This window comes from Balaenoptera borealis (assembly GCF_965194805.1).
Source record: "Balaenoptera borealis genome assembly, chromosome: 16".
NCBI lineage: Eukaryota > Metazoa > Chordata > Mammalia > Artiodactyla > Balaenopteridae > Balaenoptera > Balaenoptera borealis.
The window spans coordinates 12,529,388-12,546,874 of NC_138872.1; the positions used below are offsets into that span (position 1 = coordinate 12,529,388).

Consider the following 17,487-nt stretch of genomic DNA (forward strand, 5'->3'; position numbering starts at 1 on the left):
AACCCCTTTATCAGGGGCTGATGAGGAAACAGCTTCTCTCCCTGGACACCGGAGAGACACTGGCTTCGCTGCAGACACAGAGGAGCAGCCCGTCAGTCTCCAACGTGGCGCCTCCTGAATGGATTCCGTATTTTTTGTGCCTTCAAAAGGTAACAGTGACCACACCGGGCTTTGTCTGATGTGCTGCTTCAGAAGTTTAATGTCAGCGGGAACACCTACAAACTGGCATGTCGAGAAGAGGCTGAAACTGCTATGAAGAAAAATAATGGGCACCACAACTTTAAGAAGACCAGACTAATACCAGAAAAGTTCCAATTTCTCAGTCAGCCAAAAGGGTCTGAATCCCAACTCTACTACATACTGGCAAGTCATGTCATCTAAGGCCCAGTTCACTCAAATGTAAAACAGTACCGCTTCAAAGGGCAACCATAAGGATCACATGAGAGCACACACATGGGACACACAGTACTGTGCCTGGCTGATAGCAACTGTGAAACCTATTTGTTTAAATGACAGACAGGGAAACACACCATAAGCAACATTAAGAGATAAATTAGTAAAAGTAATTTGAAACTCATATCCAGAAAAGGGATATCTAACACATAAAAAGCCCCCCACCCAAACCAATAAAAAGACAACAATCAATACAAAATGAACAAAGATTATGAATAGATAGCTCATAGAAATTGTTCTTAAACACATGAAAAACTGCTCAATTTCACTCATAATTAGAAAACTGCAAATTAAAACTACTCAAAAGATACCAAATATCACCTACGTATTCCCAGAGATCACGTAAATAGGTACAACCTTAATAGGCAGCAATGTGGAATTATCTATCAAGATAGCAAATGCACTTTCTCTTTTAACCTAGCAATCTTTTTTTCTGGGAATTTACCGAACAGATAAACTCACAAATAACACATGTATTAGGTGATTCAATGCAGTATTGTTTATAACAGAAAAAGACTAGGAATAACATAAACGTCCAGGTAGGAACCGAATTAAGCAAATAATAGCACATCTACAACCTGGGGCAATGTACACAATAGTACAGAAGAGTGTGAAAGCACTTTAGGTACTGATTTTGAATGATCTATAAGCTATATTAAGTAAAAAAAGAATAATGCATAGTATTCTATAATTTGTATAAAAAGGAGTGGAGAATTCATATATAAATATAGATACATATTGTATGCTTGTGTATGTGGATATGCATTTGCTTGCATATGAGCAAAATGTCTCTAGAAAGGTATATAAGAAACTGGTGACACTGGCTGCCACGAGGGAAGGGACAGGCAGACTGAGGCCCAGGGGTGAAAGAAAGGCTTATATCCTGTTTACCTTTCTGTACCTTCTGAATATCTGAATCATGTAAACATGTTACCTATTTAAAATAAATAAATAAATACAAAAACAATACAGAAAGTGGTCTTACTTGCATACGGTCTAGCTTTCCAGCTGTCATCGGTCGGGTTAGAGAGTTGGCTCTGGCCTCTCTCAGAGGCATTTCTATCTATGCTGCTTAAAGACTGGCGGTCCAGATCCACATCCTAGAAGTAAACCAGAGAGAAGCACAACGTTCATTTCTCGGCCCACAAGTCAGTACCTGGGCAGAGATGAGCCCATTTTAACACTGCTGGCCCAACTTCAATCTGTGTCTGCTCAGCCTGAAGTATAAATGCAGCACTTCTCAGAGGCTGCAGGGGAGAGATTACAAATTTCAATTACTTCTCCCTCCCATTAAAATTTCACATTTTCTGATTCCAACTTAGACGGCATTTCTCCGCATACTATGAGTTCATGATGAGGTGTGACAAATTTTTAATGAGCTCAAGTTCAAAAATAAACAAGCACGGTAGCTAGGCTTTTTTTTTTTTTAAGTTGACAGCAGAAAGTTAAAAAACAAAGAATGTTTATATAATGTGCTTCATTTTTAAGTTGCTATATCCCAAATGCCTTTGAAAATCTAATGGCTTTATAGGTACTTGGAAATAGAAGCTAATTAGACAAACCCCCTTGTAAACCAAAGTATTTTAAAGTGACACTTGAATTAGAACTTTTTTATGGGGCCTTACACAAAACATAAAAACTACTATTTCATTGGTGGAGAGGAAGGTGCTCCTTAGATAGGAGGGCAATAAATAAGGATAATGACACCAAAGCGATATTTATAACAGTGAAACACGAGAACTGACGAGAGTGTCCAACAAGGGAAAACTCGTTAAATAAATTACAATAATGTGCAGCCACCGAAGAGGCTGTTCTCAGAGAATATTTAAGAATATGGAGGGACTTCTCTGGGGGTCCAGTGGTAAAGATGCCACGCTTCCAGTGCAGGGGGCGTGGGTTCAAATCCTCGTCAGGGAACTAAGCTCCCACATGCCACGCAGAGGGCCCCCCCAAAAAAAAGGAATATGGAAAAATGCCCACAGTGGTGTTAAGTAATACATTATGTACAAAGTGAGCCCAAATTGCAAACATGTGGGTTGTGTGTGCTCAGTCACATAAATAAGAAACTAGAAGTGTTTTGTGGTTTTTATTGAGTGAAGTGACTTATTTCTTTAATACTTTTCTGTACTCTCTAAAAAATATTTTAATGAACATACACAGTGTTTAGCTCTTATAACCTTTTCTACTCACTTCCCATCAGAAAAGCACAAACCCTTTGGGCTGCTTAATTTTTTACTATAATATGTGATCAGAGAAAAGACAACTGAAAAAAAATCCTACCAAATGTTTTTCTGATGGATCTTCCTCCATTCCTACAGGTCTCCATGTCAGCAAACTAAAGGGAATGCAAAAGAAGGAAATCAATCAACGTGAAGGGCAACCTGGAGCTTTAAAATAACCACTGAAAGTAGAAATAAACAGCAGTAATCACATTAACACTTACACATGTGGGATGGTTGTTTTGAAAATATCCAACATACAATTGCATGTTTTGTCCCAGACGTCAGAACTGAATTTCTCTCCATTGGATATTACTAAGTTTTCTAAGCAATTTGTACCTGATCGAGCCAATTGCTCATTATCTGCAAAATAAAACACCTATCATTAAACTTCAAACGCTGTTTTGATTCCAACCTGATTGCTGATGCTTCCTATCGTGAGGTAGAGACAGTGCAACTGTTTGGGCTTGTTGGCTTCTAATTAATGAAGCATTGCTACGGATGGTAAAATTTTCAGAGTTTAAGTAGGCTATAAAGAGGCAGAATTATTTATCATGCTATATTGCTAGGGATGGAAGAAGGTCAACATTTTGCTACTTAATTAACTGGCTCCTTGTTCGAGAAATGGTAAAGACAGAAAATATTAGACCAGTGTTTCTGAAAACTTTGTCAAACATTACATTCCCAATTTTTGCTGTGTATCAACTGTTTTATCAGTTACTTGAAAACTGAGTACTCTTTGAAAAACTTAACTAAATTAAGCCTTGTCCTAAGCCAAAGTTATCTATGGGATCCAGGTCTAATGTGCTAGGTGGGTATTTTTCGTAATACATACTAAAATAAACACGGAAGTACTCAAAATAAAAAATGTCCATTGATGAAGCTGTTGATCTTGATTCTCACAGTACAGTTAAAAAACATTTTATTTTAGAAAATTTCAAACATACACAAAAGTAGAAAGAATAGTAATATACAAAGGTACATCTTTTGAGATATAAAATTTACCATATCCCACCTTAGAAGAAATGCTTATAAACTGACTTGGTGGAGAGACTGTTTTTATGTTCTAATTAAATTTAAAAAATACACATTTTCACCAATTAAATTATACATTGTACTCCTTGGCATTACATCCATGCTTTTATATACTGAAAGAATTAATCTCTCGTTAAGGACTATGTCAAGAAAAATGATGCCTAACCACATAAAGAGTACCTTGTTTTACACACCACTGCAACTGTGCAAATACATCAGAAAGAAGAACTTCATTCAAAGCTTCATAGAACTGGGTAAATACGTCACAAATAGCATAAAGTGCATGATTGCAAGTTGTTGTCATCCACTCAGATTTCTGGAAAAACAATTAAAAGATAATGTTTAAAAGCCACTCTCCCTGCGGTGAGATGGGCATTCTCACATATCATTGGCAAAATGTTCTGAAAAGCAATTCAGCAACAGGTAGCAACTGTCTTAAAATGTTCACATCCACTGATGCGATAACACTACTTCCAGTAATGGACCCTGAAGAAATAATCAAAGATCTGTGGCTGAAGGTTTATGAATAAAGATGTTTACCAACACTAGTATTCATATACTGTAAACACAGACATAAACTAATGCTCAGTAATGTGGCAATTAAATTGAGTACATCCATATGACAGAATATTAACAGTCATTCAAAGTGATACTTCCAAAAAATTTTTATTATGCTAAATATTCACACCTTACACCAAAGATTTAAATACTAAAAATGATGTTAGATAGACATTTTTCCAAAGAAGATATACAAATGGCCAACAGACAAGGTGCTCAAAATCACTAATTATCAGAGAAATGCAAATCAAAACCACAATGAGATATCACCTCATGCCTATTAGAATGGTCATCATCAAAAAGACAAAGATAACAAATGCTGGGGAGAATGTGGAGAAAAGGGAACCCTTGTGCACTGTTGGTGGGAATGTAAATTGGTGCAGCCACTGTGGAAAACAATATGGAGGTTCCTCAAAAAATTAAAAATAGAACTACCATATGATCCAGCAAATTCTACTTCTGGGTATATGCCTAAAGGAAACAAAAACACTATGTTGAAGAAATATATGCAACCCCCTGTTCGCAGCATCATTATTTACAATAGCTGAGACATGGCAACAACCTAAGTGTCCATCAACAGATGAACGGATATAGAAAATGTGATATATATACACATAATGGAATACTATTCAGCCATAAAAAAGAAAGTCCTGCCATTTGCAATAACATGGATGAAACTTGAGGGCATTACACTAAGTGAAATAAGTCAAAGACAAATACTGTATGATCTCACTTGTATGTGAAATCTAAAAATAAAACCCAAAGAACAAAAAACAAAAAACACCCAAAACCAAACTCAGGAAAAAAAGATCAGATTTGTGGTTCGGGATGGGGATGGGGGAACTGGATAAAGGGGGTTAAAAGGTCCAACTTCCAGTAATAAGATAAATAAGTGCTGGGGATGTAATGCATAACATGATGACTACAGTTAACACTGCCGGATGGTATACCTGAGAGTAGATCCTAAATGTTCTTATCACAAGGAAAAAGAAAAGTTTTTTCCTCTTTTCCTTTCTATCTACATGAGATAATGGATGTTAACTCAACTGACTGTGGTAATCGTTTCACAATACATGTAAATTGAGTCATTCTGCTGAACCCCTCAAACTTATACAGTGCTTTATGCCAATTGTATCTCAGAAAGCTGAAAATAAAAAAAATAAAAATGTCATGAAATTACCAAAGGAAATATACAGAGAGATTCATAAATTAAGGAAAAGGGAAAGGTTGCCAAGCATGATTTCCAAAGTGGAAACTATAAAGTAAAAAACTAATAGATTCGGTTACTTAAAAGCTAAAATTTTCCAAAACAAAAAAGAAACCAAGTGGGCAAAATCATCTGCAATTTATATAAGGATATGCTGTATTATTTTTATACTAAAAAACTCATAAATCAATAGGAAAAAGATGAATAAGTCAATAGATGGGCTAAGGATATGAAAAGGCAATTTGTAAAAGAAGAAATGTAATGATCAGTGGCGTGAAGGAAAATAACAGAACCTCGCCAGCAGTTAAAAAACTTTTAAATGTTTTACTCTTGGTCTATCAAATTGATGATTAAATAAACTAAAATATGAAGAGCTGGAGTGGGTGTGGAGAAACAGGAACTCTCCTGCATTGCTGACAGCAGTGTAAATGACTACATATGTATTTGGTCAACTCAAAAGTATATATCAAAAGCCTCAGTAACATGTATGCCCCAAACCTGACAGTCAGGCCACTTGCCCTAAACAAATAAAGAAATAAGTACAAGTGTAGCTGGAAAAAATGTTCATTTTAGTGCTGTTTAAAGAAAGAAAAACGGCAAAGAATTTTCCATGGACTATGGAACATCCACAACTAGGAATGTTTTGCAGTCCTTAAAAACATTGTAGAAGAAAAGTTACAGCTGTGGAAAAAATACTCATGTATTAAGTTAAAAAGTATGTAAGGTGGGATTCCATTTTTGTCAAAAGAAAAAAGGTATGAGATATACAAACACACAAGAACTATCTGAAGGGGTAACAGTGGTTACCAGTGGAAGACTGAAACTGTGGGTGTTTAAATTTTTTTCTTTGTTTTCCTGTTTCTTGTTTTATAATGAAGAAAACTTTACTTTAAAGTAAGATTAGAAAACTGTATGTATACTATAACCTCAACCACATCTGAACCATGTAGAAGACTGAGGGAAGTTTGCCACAGCATTAAGTCTAATTTTGGAATGGTAAAATTATGAATTTTCTGTATATTCCTAATATTCTTTATTACATATGGTACTTTTATACCAGGGGGAGGGAGGAAACATTGTTCCTAAAAGAAGGTTAAAATGTTGCACTCCTAACTAAAAATCTTGGAATAGAACATCCTTTCCTGACCCCCTTGTCCCTAGGGGAGAAATAACAAAGACTCCTAGATGTATCAAACATTCTTTAAAAAAAAGGCCTAATATTTGCCAACATTATCTCCAGCTGTAACCTCATTAAAAATCCTTTTAATGGATTTTTAAAGGGAGGAGAGATGTTCCACATTTTACCAACTGTTCAGAAGTCCATATGAAGCAAATAAGTAAGAGGACCAGTGGGGTGCCTGCGAGTCCAATGCCCGAGGGCCAAGTAGGCAGACGGTGGTGATTTATTTCCCCTCACTCTTCCCCAGATGGGGAGTTTCTTAGCACTACTCGATACTGGTAGAAGAAGGCCAGGAAGGGTGTTTCCATTTTCAAAACAGACCCGAAATGGCTCAGTATTTAAGACTTCCCTGTGCTGTGGATGACGATGCAACACCAGACGCAGACAAAGGCTGGAGGGGCTCTTCTCCCATCTCCCCAGGGCAGCGCTTTAGTCATCACCCACCTCCGACTGCTGCTCGGGGAGTTTCATATTGTCAAAAATCCTGAACACGATTCTGAACAGGTCCTGCCACCAGTGCTTTTCGAAGGTATGGCCATAGCTCTTCATGATCTCGAACATGACCGTGAGCCCTCTGGAGGAAAGAAAGCCAGCATGGAAGAGGGAACGGGTGGGGGAAGAGGACAGCAGAGAAGACAGTGGGAGAGCCTGGGGTCGGGGCGGGGAGCAGGGGCCGGAGGCTCATTCAGTGACGGAAGGAAGGGGCACCACCCTGGGTCACAGTTACCTTGTCCGTACATCTAGCTTGCATCTGTTAATGATGCAGGAGAGCTCAAAGAGGATGGGGAACCAGCCTCGGACCCAGACTCTGTCGCCAGTAGCCACATTCATGTCGTCGCTTGTGTATTCTTGCAGCACCTGCAGTGAGAATCACCTCTCAGAGACAGACTATGCAAGTGAAAGGAAGGAACTGAAACAGAACTACACGAAGATTAAAGCCCCGCACATTTTCCTCTCCTGAAAATACCCATTCAGCAAGGGTCTGATGGGAAATCCTGAGGAGACAGAGACAAGCCTGTTCCAAGGGCACATGAGCAGTTTTCCCCTGTGAACCTTCGGAACTTAGTAGGCTTTAGAATAAGTTGAGTGGGGCTGACCACAAGAGTCCTGGGGGCAGGAGGTGGTACATTAAGAAAAGCAATAAAGGTCAAACGGTGATAGCAAAATATCCAGGATGATTCAATATCTTAGGTCTTTCTGGAATGTTAGTGTAACACGTATTACTTAATAGCGGCAGCAGCTACTATTTACTAAATGCTTGCTATGGCTCAGGAACTGTGACGGTGCATTACATGGATTAACAATTCTCACAACAATTCCATGAAGCAGGTAGAAATAATGGTCCCATTATACAGATGAGTCAACTGAGGCACTAAGAGATTAAGTAAGCTGCCCAAGGTCATGCAGCTGGGAGCTGGCAATCTTTCCACAGTCTAAGTAGGAAGCCCTACTTTCTGCCCTATCTCTGGGATCTTGAGCCCTCTGCTCCTTAACCACTCTTGAAGTAGTATTGTCTGTGGTAATGGAATTTCTTTAACCAACCCCGGTTATTTAACATTAGGCAATTTCTCTCTCTGCTTTGGTTAACTCCCCTGTACAATGGGGATATAATTACCCATCTCGTAGGTCTGATGTGGGATTAAACAAATCTACACACACAAAATGCCTAGAATGTTGCCTGACATGTAGCGAGTACTCATCAACAGCGGCTCTCATTATCATCACATCTTAATGAACCATTGTAGGGACCAGACATATCATCTTAGGGGTTTACACTTCTGTAAAGAATGCTTAAGAAGAGATCTATACAGCCCATCAGTTTAGTTGTGTTCATTTCCACCCAATTTCAGTGTTTTGAGACAGTCAGCTGAACCAAACAGGACTCTTTATTTTTTTATTTTTTAAAGGTTTTTTTTTTTTTTTTTTTTGATGTGGACCATTTTTAAAGTCTTTATTGAATTTGTTACAATATTGCTTCCGTTTTATGTTTTGGATTTTTGGCCGCGAGGCATGTGGGATCTTAGCTCCCCAACCAGGGACTGAACCTGCACCCCCTGTACTAGAAGGTGAAGTGTCAACCACTGGACTGCCAGGGAAGTCCCAAGCAGGCCTCTTTAGAAAGGTGAGATGTAACAGAAAAACCCTAAACATTTTCGGAAGTAAACAAAAGGTCATCTTTAAATGTGATTTCTCAACCACATCACAGTGGCATAATGTCATTTCCTAAAAGAGAGGTTTGTTTTCTTTCAAATAGAAATGTCTTGCTTCTTCAGCTTTGCCAAAATTCATAGCTAAACTATTATCATCTACAAAAACAATCTGTAGAATACCATATAAAAGTTCAGTGTGAATAAAATAACTTCATACATACAAAATAACATAAAAGGTATAACCCCTGTAATGGCAGCATTCTGAAATAAACACCTAGTTTAGGGGAAACATGCGTTTCTAGAAGAGTAGCTGGAACGGTCTTTGCCAGGAGCAAGGAGTTTTTGCCTACAACTCCTTTCCCCCCTCACAGCCCAAATGAGTGAAGAGAGGAAAACTGTACCCGAGGCCTCTCGGAGACGTATTTCCCACAGAAGCGGATGAGCCGGATGGCTTCCATGCTAGTGTCAGGGAAAGCAGCATTGCAGGCAAACTCTGATAAGCACTTCACAGCATCCTGAAAGGAATCGATGGCTGCAGGGAAATGATGCTGGAAAATGGTTGCTGGGGAAATAAAGGCACATTTTTTATAAACCCGGGATTTAGAAATGGGGATTAAACACACACACACATACGTATACCAGGGATGATTACTTTTATGAAAATCTAAGGAAAGCATGTCAGTGTCTCTGGAAGACAGGATTTCTTATTAAATTATTCAGGAATGAATGCATTGAGTACAGCTTGGGCTAAACTACACTGGTTCCTGAGCTCACGCAACGATGTAAAGGCCTAAACAGTCATTGATTCAACAAACATTTGTTGAGTGCTGACTACATGCGAAGCGTGGTTGTGGGCCCTGGGTACACAGAGGTAACCACATCTCCTGCCTTTGCTACAATGGGCAAGACGGACAATGATCACCTAAATCTGTAGATATGTAAGATCATCTCAGCTGGGGTAAGTGCTGAGTAAGGGGACAGAAGACAGAAAAGGCTGGTGGTGAGGGAAGGGGGACTCTGTGAAGAGGTCCTTTCTGAGAAGTGGCCTTAAGGAAGTGAGAGAGGACAGCCAAGAGAAAACCAAGTTTCTCCAGGATGCCAAGGTGTCCGTTTTAGGATGGAGCTTGCGTAACCATGTAAGATATAAACATGGATGTGTGTGTGGGGTTGGCCCAGAGAGTCTGCCTGACAGAAGCTGAGCACTGTGCAAAGCTCTGGCCCCAGTTCTGTGATTCTGAGCACGTCCCTTAATTCCCCAGCCGTTTCCACCCTAAGACCACACCTCATGCTACCTCACTGGAGCCTTATGAAGACAAAGTGAGATAAAGAAAGTCAGTGAGCTAAAGGTGACAGGCAATTTAGAAACTGAAGGTTTTCAAAACCCTACAAATACCACCTAAGAGAAGAATACGAGGGGCGAGAAGTTTACAAAAAGTTAAACGACCTCAAAAAATCAAAGCTGACCCACTGCTTTACAATTTCCACAAAAACCAAGACAAGTAAACATCTTGTGACGTGATGACAGGCAGGACCGGGCACCTGTGGTCAGTGCAGAGTGGAGGGATACCGCACCAGCTCCGGGCTGGACTGCCAGCTGTCAATCTTCCACCACCTCCCAGCTGCATGACCTCAGACAAGTCGTCTTACTTTACTTTTCTGTGCCTGTTTTCCTCTTCAGTAAAATAGGGGGAAATAATGGTATCCACATCAGTGGGTTCAACCAACCCCAGATCGAAAATATTCAGGAAAAAAAAACTGCAGCAAGTTCCAAAAAGCAAAGCTTGAATTTGCTGTGCACCGGCTACTATTTACATAGCCTTACGTTGTGTTTATGAGTAACCTAGACGTGATTTAAAGTATACAGGAGGATGTGTGTAGATTATATCCATTTCATCTTAGGGACTTGAGCACCTGTGGACTTTGGTACCCGAGGTGTGTCCTGGAACCAGTCTCTCACAGATATGAAGGGATGACTGTAGTCAGTTCTTGTTACTCATGGTACTTGTGTTCTACAAATTCGCTGTGAACAATGAATTAGCAAATACTGAACCATCTCCTAGGGAAAAAAGGGGTTAGGTTCCTGCGAGGCTCTGGTTACAATACTTTCATCAACCTATTAACACACAACCTTGTTTTACGTGTGTTTCTGTTTAACTTATTTAATATATTTTGTTGATTCATTAACATTACACTCATGGCCAACAGCTCTGTAACTCATGCCTGAACGGAGCTAATCTAAAACATGTTATTTTTCTCCATAAAGTACACCACAGTCTCCCTTAGGAACACCGGCCAGCACTTCAGCACTGGGCTATGGACTGGTTTAAATGGCAAAGTCACCAACTAAGACAAAGATGCCAAAAACGTGGCAGTAAGTTTTTACCACAGAAAGGCTACCTGTTTATTTACAGTAAGAGAGCTGAAACACAAAGGCCTTGTTCAACCTCAGCTGGGAATGTGTGCCTTGGGTGACAAGCATTTTGCTGCTCTGTGCATGCACGTGTCAGCAAATGACCACAAAAGGGCCAGGAATGCTGGTTTTGGGGTTACATATAAATTTTAGCAAGTAGGTGAACTCACAAACATGGAACCTGCAAATAATGAGGGTCGACTGTGTTTCCTTCCTAGGGTTGTTGAGCACATGTCAAGAGCCCAGCACACCGCCTGGCATGTTAGCACGTCACAGTGTAGCTAAACAAGGAAGCCCCTTTTGGGAGTAAAATAGATGGGAAAGAAATGATCACCCTTCTAGACTTGCATGTGGGACATTAGTCAGGAGGGAACAGAGACACTTACTGACGATGTGGCCTGTGGTCTGGAAGGCCAGCTCCACGATGTTCCCGTCGTGATCTGAGGCGGCCTGGTGGAACACGGCGAAGATGTTCTTCCAGCCTGAGCGGATGTTGGCCGCCTGGGAGTTCACCATCTGGGTGATGCAGCGGATCACCATGTCCCGGATGGTTGGAGACCTGAGGAAAGAATGGGGCGGCCCATGTCATCTGTACTTTGGACAGTGGGAAGATAAATGAATACAGCTCATTGCTTAGAAGCAGCACTTTAAAAAAACATTTTTTAAAGCATGTCGTAATCCACATTCATTAAAAAAAAATTAGAGACAACAAAAAGAAAAAATAGTAAGACAGTCAACATGTCAGTTAGTTGCCTACCCAGCAGTCATCTTCCCACCTCCTTAATAAGTGTGATTTCATCTGGGCAGCAACATGCCCGACCTCAGGGAACCGATCATAAATAATATAAGACAACATGACAATCTTGTCTCATGTGCCAGGACCTCAATCTCCCAGCTTCCCTTGCAGCTAGGGGAGCTACATGACCTGTTCTAACTAATCAGATGTAAGAGAAAATCTATGGGTGTGGGAGGGGAGGGATTTCTAGGAAGGTTCTGCTTTTGTCTTAAAAGGAATACACTTGGTAGGCTCTGCCCCTTTTCCTCTTGTTCCCATTCTGATGGTGGGCTCTGCCTCTTTTAATCACTCCCACTGTGAACACAGCATGATGCCTGGAGCTAAAGTCTCTGTCCAGCAATCATGAAACAGTAAGCTCAAGGAAGAAAAGCAACCTGTTTATGGCCAAACAAAGGGACAGAAAGAACCTGGGCCCTTGGTTACAATTTGGGCTATGGAACCAAAGTTGGGACTGCCTGCTTCTGACTTGTTAAGTAAACAATACATAGACTTGTGGTTTAAGCCACTGTTGGTCAATTTTTCTGGCCCAAAACATTTAGACTAATATACTCATACTTTTGCCACCCAGAGATAACGATTCCTAAATTCTTAATGCATACCCTCTTAGGTTTTTGGGCAGAGATATTTGTGGATGGCAAACACATACACTTGGATGGGAGCTTACATATATAACTCACGATGAATATTTTAAATTTAGTTATTACAAAACAAAACATGAAGATAGAAAAAATGGTCCATTTTCTGAAGCAGCTGCAAGGTTCAACATGGTGTGACCTGGATATTTACAACAGATTAGCACATATGTCTTTTAGACATATATGATTATGGGGTGAACACTACTATCTCACAAATAGCAAGAAGCAAGGCAACACAAACCTAATGCTTCTATCGCACTAGCTTTGAAAGTCATTAGAGTGGTTTTAGGAGGAGAAACTTGGCTTGCAAATTTCATCCGGCTTAGGATAACATTCATGCTTGTCTGCTGGACCTATACTAACTGATAATAGGAAAGGTTGTTTAGAGAAGGCAAGGAGAAAGTTAAAAATTAGCTGAAAGTCCACAAAGAAAATTTGCCACCTGCAGATAATGGAGGACTGACTACATACCTAGGTGACTTTAACACATAATACCAATGAATTCATAGTTTTCTCTCCCGGGAAAAAAAAGCAACTTGTTGGCAAGAAATATACATATTTATTAAAATGTTTTTTGCCTGACTGTTAAAAGTAATAAATGATGACAATAAATGTTTTAGAAAATGTAGGGAAAAACATAAAGAAAAAGATTCTTTTATATGATGCTATGGCATTTCTTATGGAGAGATACACTATATCACAATCTTTATTATTACACTGACTGCCCAATTCTATAACCTGCTCTTTTCACTAAGCGACTAAGCATTTCTCATGTTATAAAATTTCTTTTTTTAATAGAATTTTAGAATTTTATTTATTGTTTTATACAGCAGGTTCTTATTAGTTATCCATTTTATACATATTAGTGTATATATGTCAATCCCAATCTCCCAATTCATCCCACCACCACCACCACTTTCCCCCCTTGGAGTCCATACATTTGTTCTCTACATCTGTGTCTCTATTTCTGCCTTGCAAACCAGTTCATCTGTACCACTTTTCTAGGTTCCACATATATGAGTTAATATATGATATTTTTCTCTTTCTGACTTACTTCACTCTGTATGACAGTCTCTAGATCCATCCACATCTCTACAAATGACCCAATTTCATTCCTTTTTATGACTGAGTAATATTCCATTGTATATATATATACCACATCTTTATCCATTCGTTTGTCGATGGGCATTGAGGTTGCTTCCATGACCTGGCTATTGTAAATAGAGCTGCAATGAACATTGGGGTGCATGTGTATTTTTGAATTATGGTTTTCTCTGGGTATATTGCCCAACAGTGGGATTGCTGGGTCATATGGTAATTCTATTTTTAGTTTTTTAAGGAACCTCCATACTGTTCTCCATAGTGTATCAATTTATATTCCCACCAACAGTGCAAGAGGGTTTCCTTTTCTCCACACCCTCTTCAGCATTTGTTGTTTGTAGATTTTCTGATGATGCCCATTCTAACTGGTGTGAGGTGATACCTCATTGTAGTTTTGATGTGCATTTCTCTAATAATTAGTGATGTTGAGCAGCTTTTCATGTGTTTCTTGGCCATCTGTATGTCTTCTTTGGAGAAATGTCTATTTAGGTCTTCTGCCCATTTTTGGATCGGGTTGTTTGTTTTTTAATATTGAGCTGCATGAGCTGTTTATATATTTTGCAGATTAATTCTTTGTCCGTTGATTCGTTTGCAAATATTTTCTCCCATTCTGAGGGCTGTCTTTTCGTCTTGCTTGTAGTTTCCTTTGCTTTGCAAAACCTTTTAAGTTTCATTAGGTCCCATTTGTTTATTTTTGTTTTTATTTCCATTACTCTAGGAGGTGGATCAAAAAAGACCTTTCCGTGATTTATGTCAAAGAGTGTTCTTCCTATGTTTTCCTCTAAGAGTTTTATAGTGTCCAGTCTTACATTTAGGTCTCTAATCCACTTTGAGTTTATTTTTGTGTATGGTGTTAGGGAGTGTTCTAATTTCATTCTTTTACATGTAGCTGTCCAGTTTTCCCAGCACCATTTATTGACGAGACTGTCTTTTCTGCATTGTATATCCTTGCTTCCTGTGTCATAGATTAGTTGACCATAGCTGTGTGGGTTTATCTCTGGGCTTTCTATCCTGTTCCATTGATCTATCTTTCTGTTTTTGTGCCAGTACCATATTGTCTTGATTACTGTAGCTTTGTAGTATAGTCTGAAGTCAGGGAGTCTGATTCCTCCAGCTCCGTTCTTTTCCCTCAAGGCTGCTTTGGCTACTTGGGATATTTTGTGTCGCCATACAAATTTTAAGATTTTTGTTATAGTTCTGTAAAAAATGCCACTGGTAACTTGATAGGGATTGCATTGAATCTGTAGATTGCTTTGGTTAGTATAGTCATTTTCACAGTATTGATTCTTCCAATCCAAGAGCATGGTATATTTCTCCATCTGTTAGTATCATTTTTAATTTCTTTCATCAGTGTCTTACAGTTTTCTTCATACAGGTCTTTTGTCTCCCTAGGTAGGTTTATTCCTAGGTGTTTTATTTTTTGTTGCAATGGTAAATGGGAGCGTTTCCCTAATTTCTCTTTCAGATTTTTCATCATTAGTGTATAGGAATGCAAGAGATTTCTGTGCATTAATTTTGTATCCTGCAACTTTATCAAATTCATTGATTAGCTCTAGTAGTTTTCTGGTAACATCTTTAAGATTCTCTATGTATAGTATCATATCATCTGCAAACAGTGACAGTTTTACTTCTTCTTTTCCAATCTGTATTCCTTTTATTTCTTTTTCTTCTCTGATTGCTGTGGCTAGGACTTCCAAAACTATGTTGAATAATAGTGGTGAGAGTGGACATCCTTGTCTTGCTCCTGATCTTAGAGGAAATACTTTCAGTTTTTCACCATTGAGAAAGATGTTTGCTGTGGGTTTGTTGCATATGGCCTTTATTATGTTGAGGTAGGTTCCCTCTGTGCCCACTTTCTGGAGAATTTTTATCATAAATGGGTGTTGAATTTTGTCAAAAGCTTTTTCTCCATCTATTGAGATGATCATATGGTTTTTCTTCTTCAATTTGTTAACATGGTGTATCACATTGATTGATTTGCATACACTGAAGAATCCCTGCATCCCTGGGATAAATCCCACTTCATCATGGTGTATGATCCTTTTAATGTATTGTTGGATTCTGTTTGCTAGTATTTTGAGGATTTTTGCAACTATATTCATTAGTGATAGTGGTCTGTAATTTTCCTTTTTTGTAGTTATCTTTGTCTGGTTTTGGTATCAGGGTGATGGTGACCTCACAGAATGAGTTTGGGAGTGTTCCTTCCTCTGCAATTTTTTGGAAGAGTTTGAGAAGGATGGGTGTTAGCTCTTCTCCAAATGTTTGATAGAATTCACCTGTGAAGCCATCTGGTCCTGGACTTTTGTTTGTTGGAAAATTTTTAATCACAGTTTCAATTTCATTACTTGTGACTGGTCTGTTCGTATCTTCTATTTCTTCCTGGTTCAGTCTTGGAAGGTTATACTTTTCTAAGTATTTGTCCATTTCTTCCAGGTTGTCCATTCTACTGGCAGAGTTGCTTGTAGTAGTCTCTTAGGATGCTTTGTATTTCTGCGGTGTCTGTTGTAACGTCTCCTTTTTCATTTCCAATTTTATTGACTTGAGTCCTCTCCCTCTTTTTCTTGATGAGTCTGGCTAATGGTTTATCAATTTTGTTTATCTTCTCAAAGAACCAGCTTTTAGTTTTATTGATCTTTGCTACTGTTTTCTTTGTTTCTATTTCATTTATTTCTGCTCTGATCTTTATGATTCCTTTCCTTCTACTAACTTTGGGTTTTGTTTGTTCTTCTTTCTCTAGTTCTTTTAGATGTAAGGTTAGATTGTTTACTTGAGATTTTTCTTGTTTCTTGAGGTAGGCTTGTATAGCTATAAACTTCCCTCTTAGAACTGCTTTTGCTGCATCCCATACGTTTTGGATCGTCGTGTTTTCACTGTCATTTGTCTCTAGGTATTTTTTGATTTCCTCTTTGATTTCTTCAGTGATCTCTTGGTTATTTAGTAATGTATTGTTTAGCCTTCATGTGTTTGTGTTTTTTACGTATTTTTCCCTGTAATTCATTTCTAATCTCATAGCATTGTGGTCAGAAAAGATGCTTGATGTGATTTCAATTTTCTTAAATTTACTGAGCCTTGATTTGTGACCCAAGGTATGATCTATCCTGGAGAATGTTCCGTGAGCACTTGAGAAGAATGTGTAACCTGCTGTTTTTGGATGGAATGTCCTACAAATATCAATTAAATCTACCTGGTCTATTGTGTCATTTAAAGCTTCTGTTTCCTTATTAATTTTCTGTTTGAATGATCTGTCCATTGGTGTAAGTGAGGTGTTAAAATCCCCCACTATTATTGTGTTACTGTCGATTTCCTCTTTTATAGCTGTTAGCAGTTGCCTTATGTATTGAGGTGATCCTATGTTGAGTGCATATATAATTGTTATATCTTCTTCTTGGATTGATCCATTGATCATTATGTACTGTCCTTCCTTGTCTCTTGTAACATTCTTTATTTTAAAGTCTATTTTGCCTGATATGAGTATTGCTACTCCAGCTTTCTTCTGATTTCCATTTGCATGGAATATCTTTTTCCATCCTCTCACTTTCAGTCTGTATGTGTCCCTAGGTCTGAAGTGGGTCTCTTGTAGACAGCATGTAGATGAGTCTTGTTTTTGTATCCATTCAGCAAGCCTGTGTCTTTTGGTTGGAGCACTTAATCCATTCACGTTTAAGGTAATTATCAATATGTATGTTCCTATGACCATTTTCTTGTTTTGGGTTTGTTTTTGTAGGTCCTTTTCTTCTCTTGTG

The 17,487-nt window shown here is 38.7% G+C and overlaps 1 protein-coding gene across 4 annotated transcripts in view; it reads right to left on the reverse strand.

The window, feature by feature from the left end:
• Positions 1 to 17,487, reverse strand: part of ARFGEF2 (ARF guanine nucleotide exchange factor 2) — a 100,904-nt gene that overhangs the window by 13,163 nt on the left and 70,254 nt on the right. For all 4 annotated transcript variants that reach the window (XM_082362785.1, XM_082362784.1, XM_082362786.1 and 1 more), the window contains 8 exons: positions 11,599 to 11,771; positions 9,204 to 9,364; positions 7,380 to 7,510; positions 7,097 to 7,226; positions 3,888 to 4,023; positions 2,897 to 3,035; positions 2,734 to 2,788; positions 1,439 to 1,553 (listed from right to left, as the gene is read on the reverse strand). In XM_082362785.1, the coding sequence (XP_082218911.1) occupies positions 1,439 to 1,553; positions 2,734 to 2,788; positions 2,897 to 3,035; positions 3,888 to 4,023; positions 7,097 to 7,226; positions 7,380 to 7,510; positions 9,204 to 9,364; positions 11,599 to 11,771 (1,040 nt within the window). The remainder of the gene's footprint in view (positions 1 to 1,438; positions 1,554 to 2,733; positions 2,789 to 2,896; positions 3,036 to 3,887; positions 4,024 to 7,096; positions 7,227 to 7,379; positions 7,511 to 9,203; positions 9,365 to 11,598; positions 11,772 to 17,487) is intronic.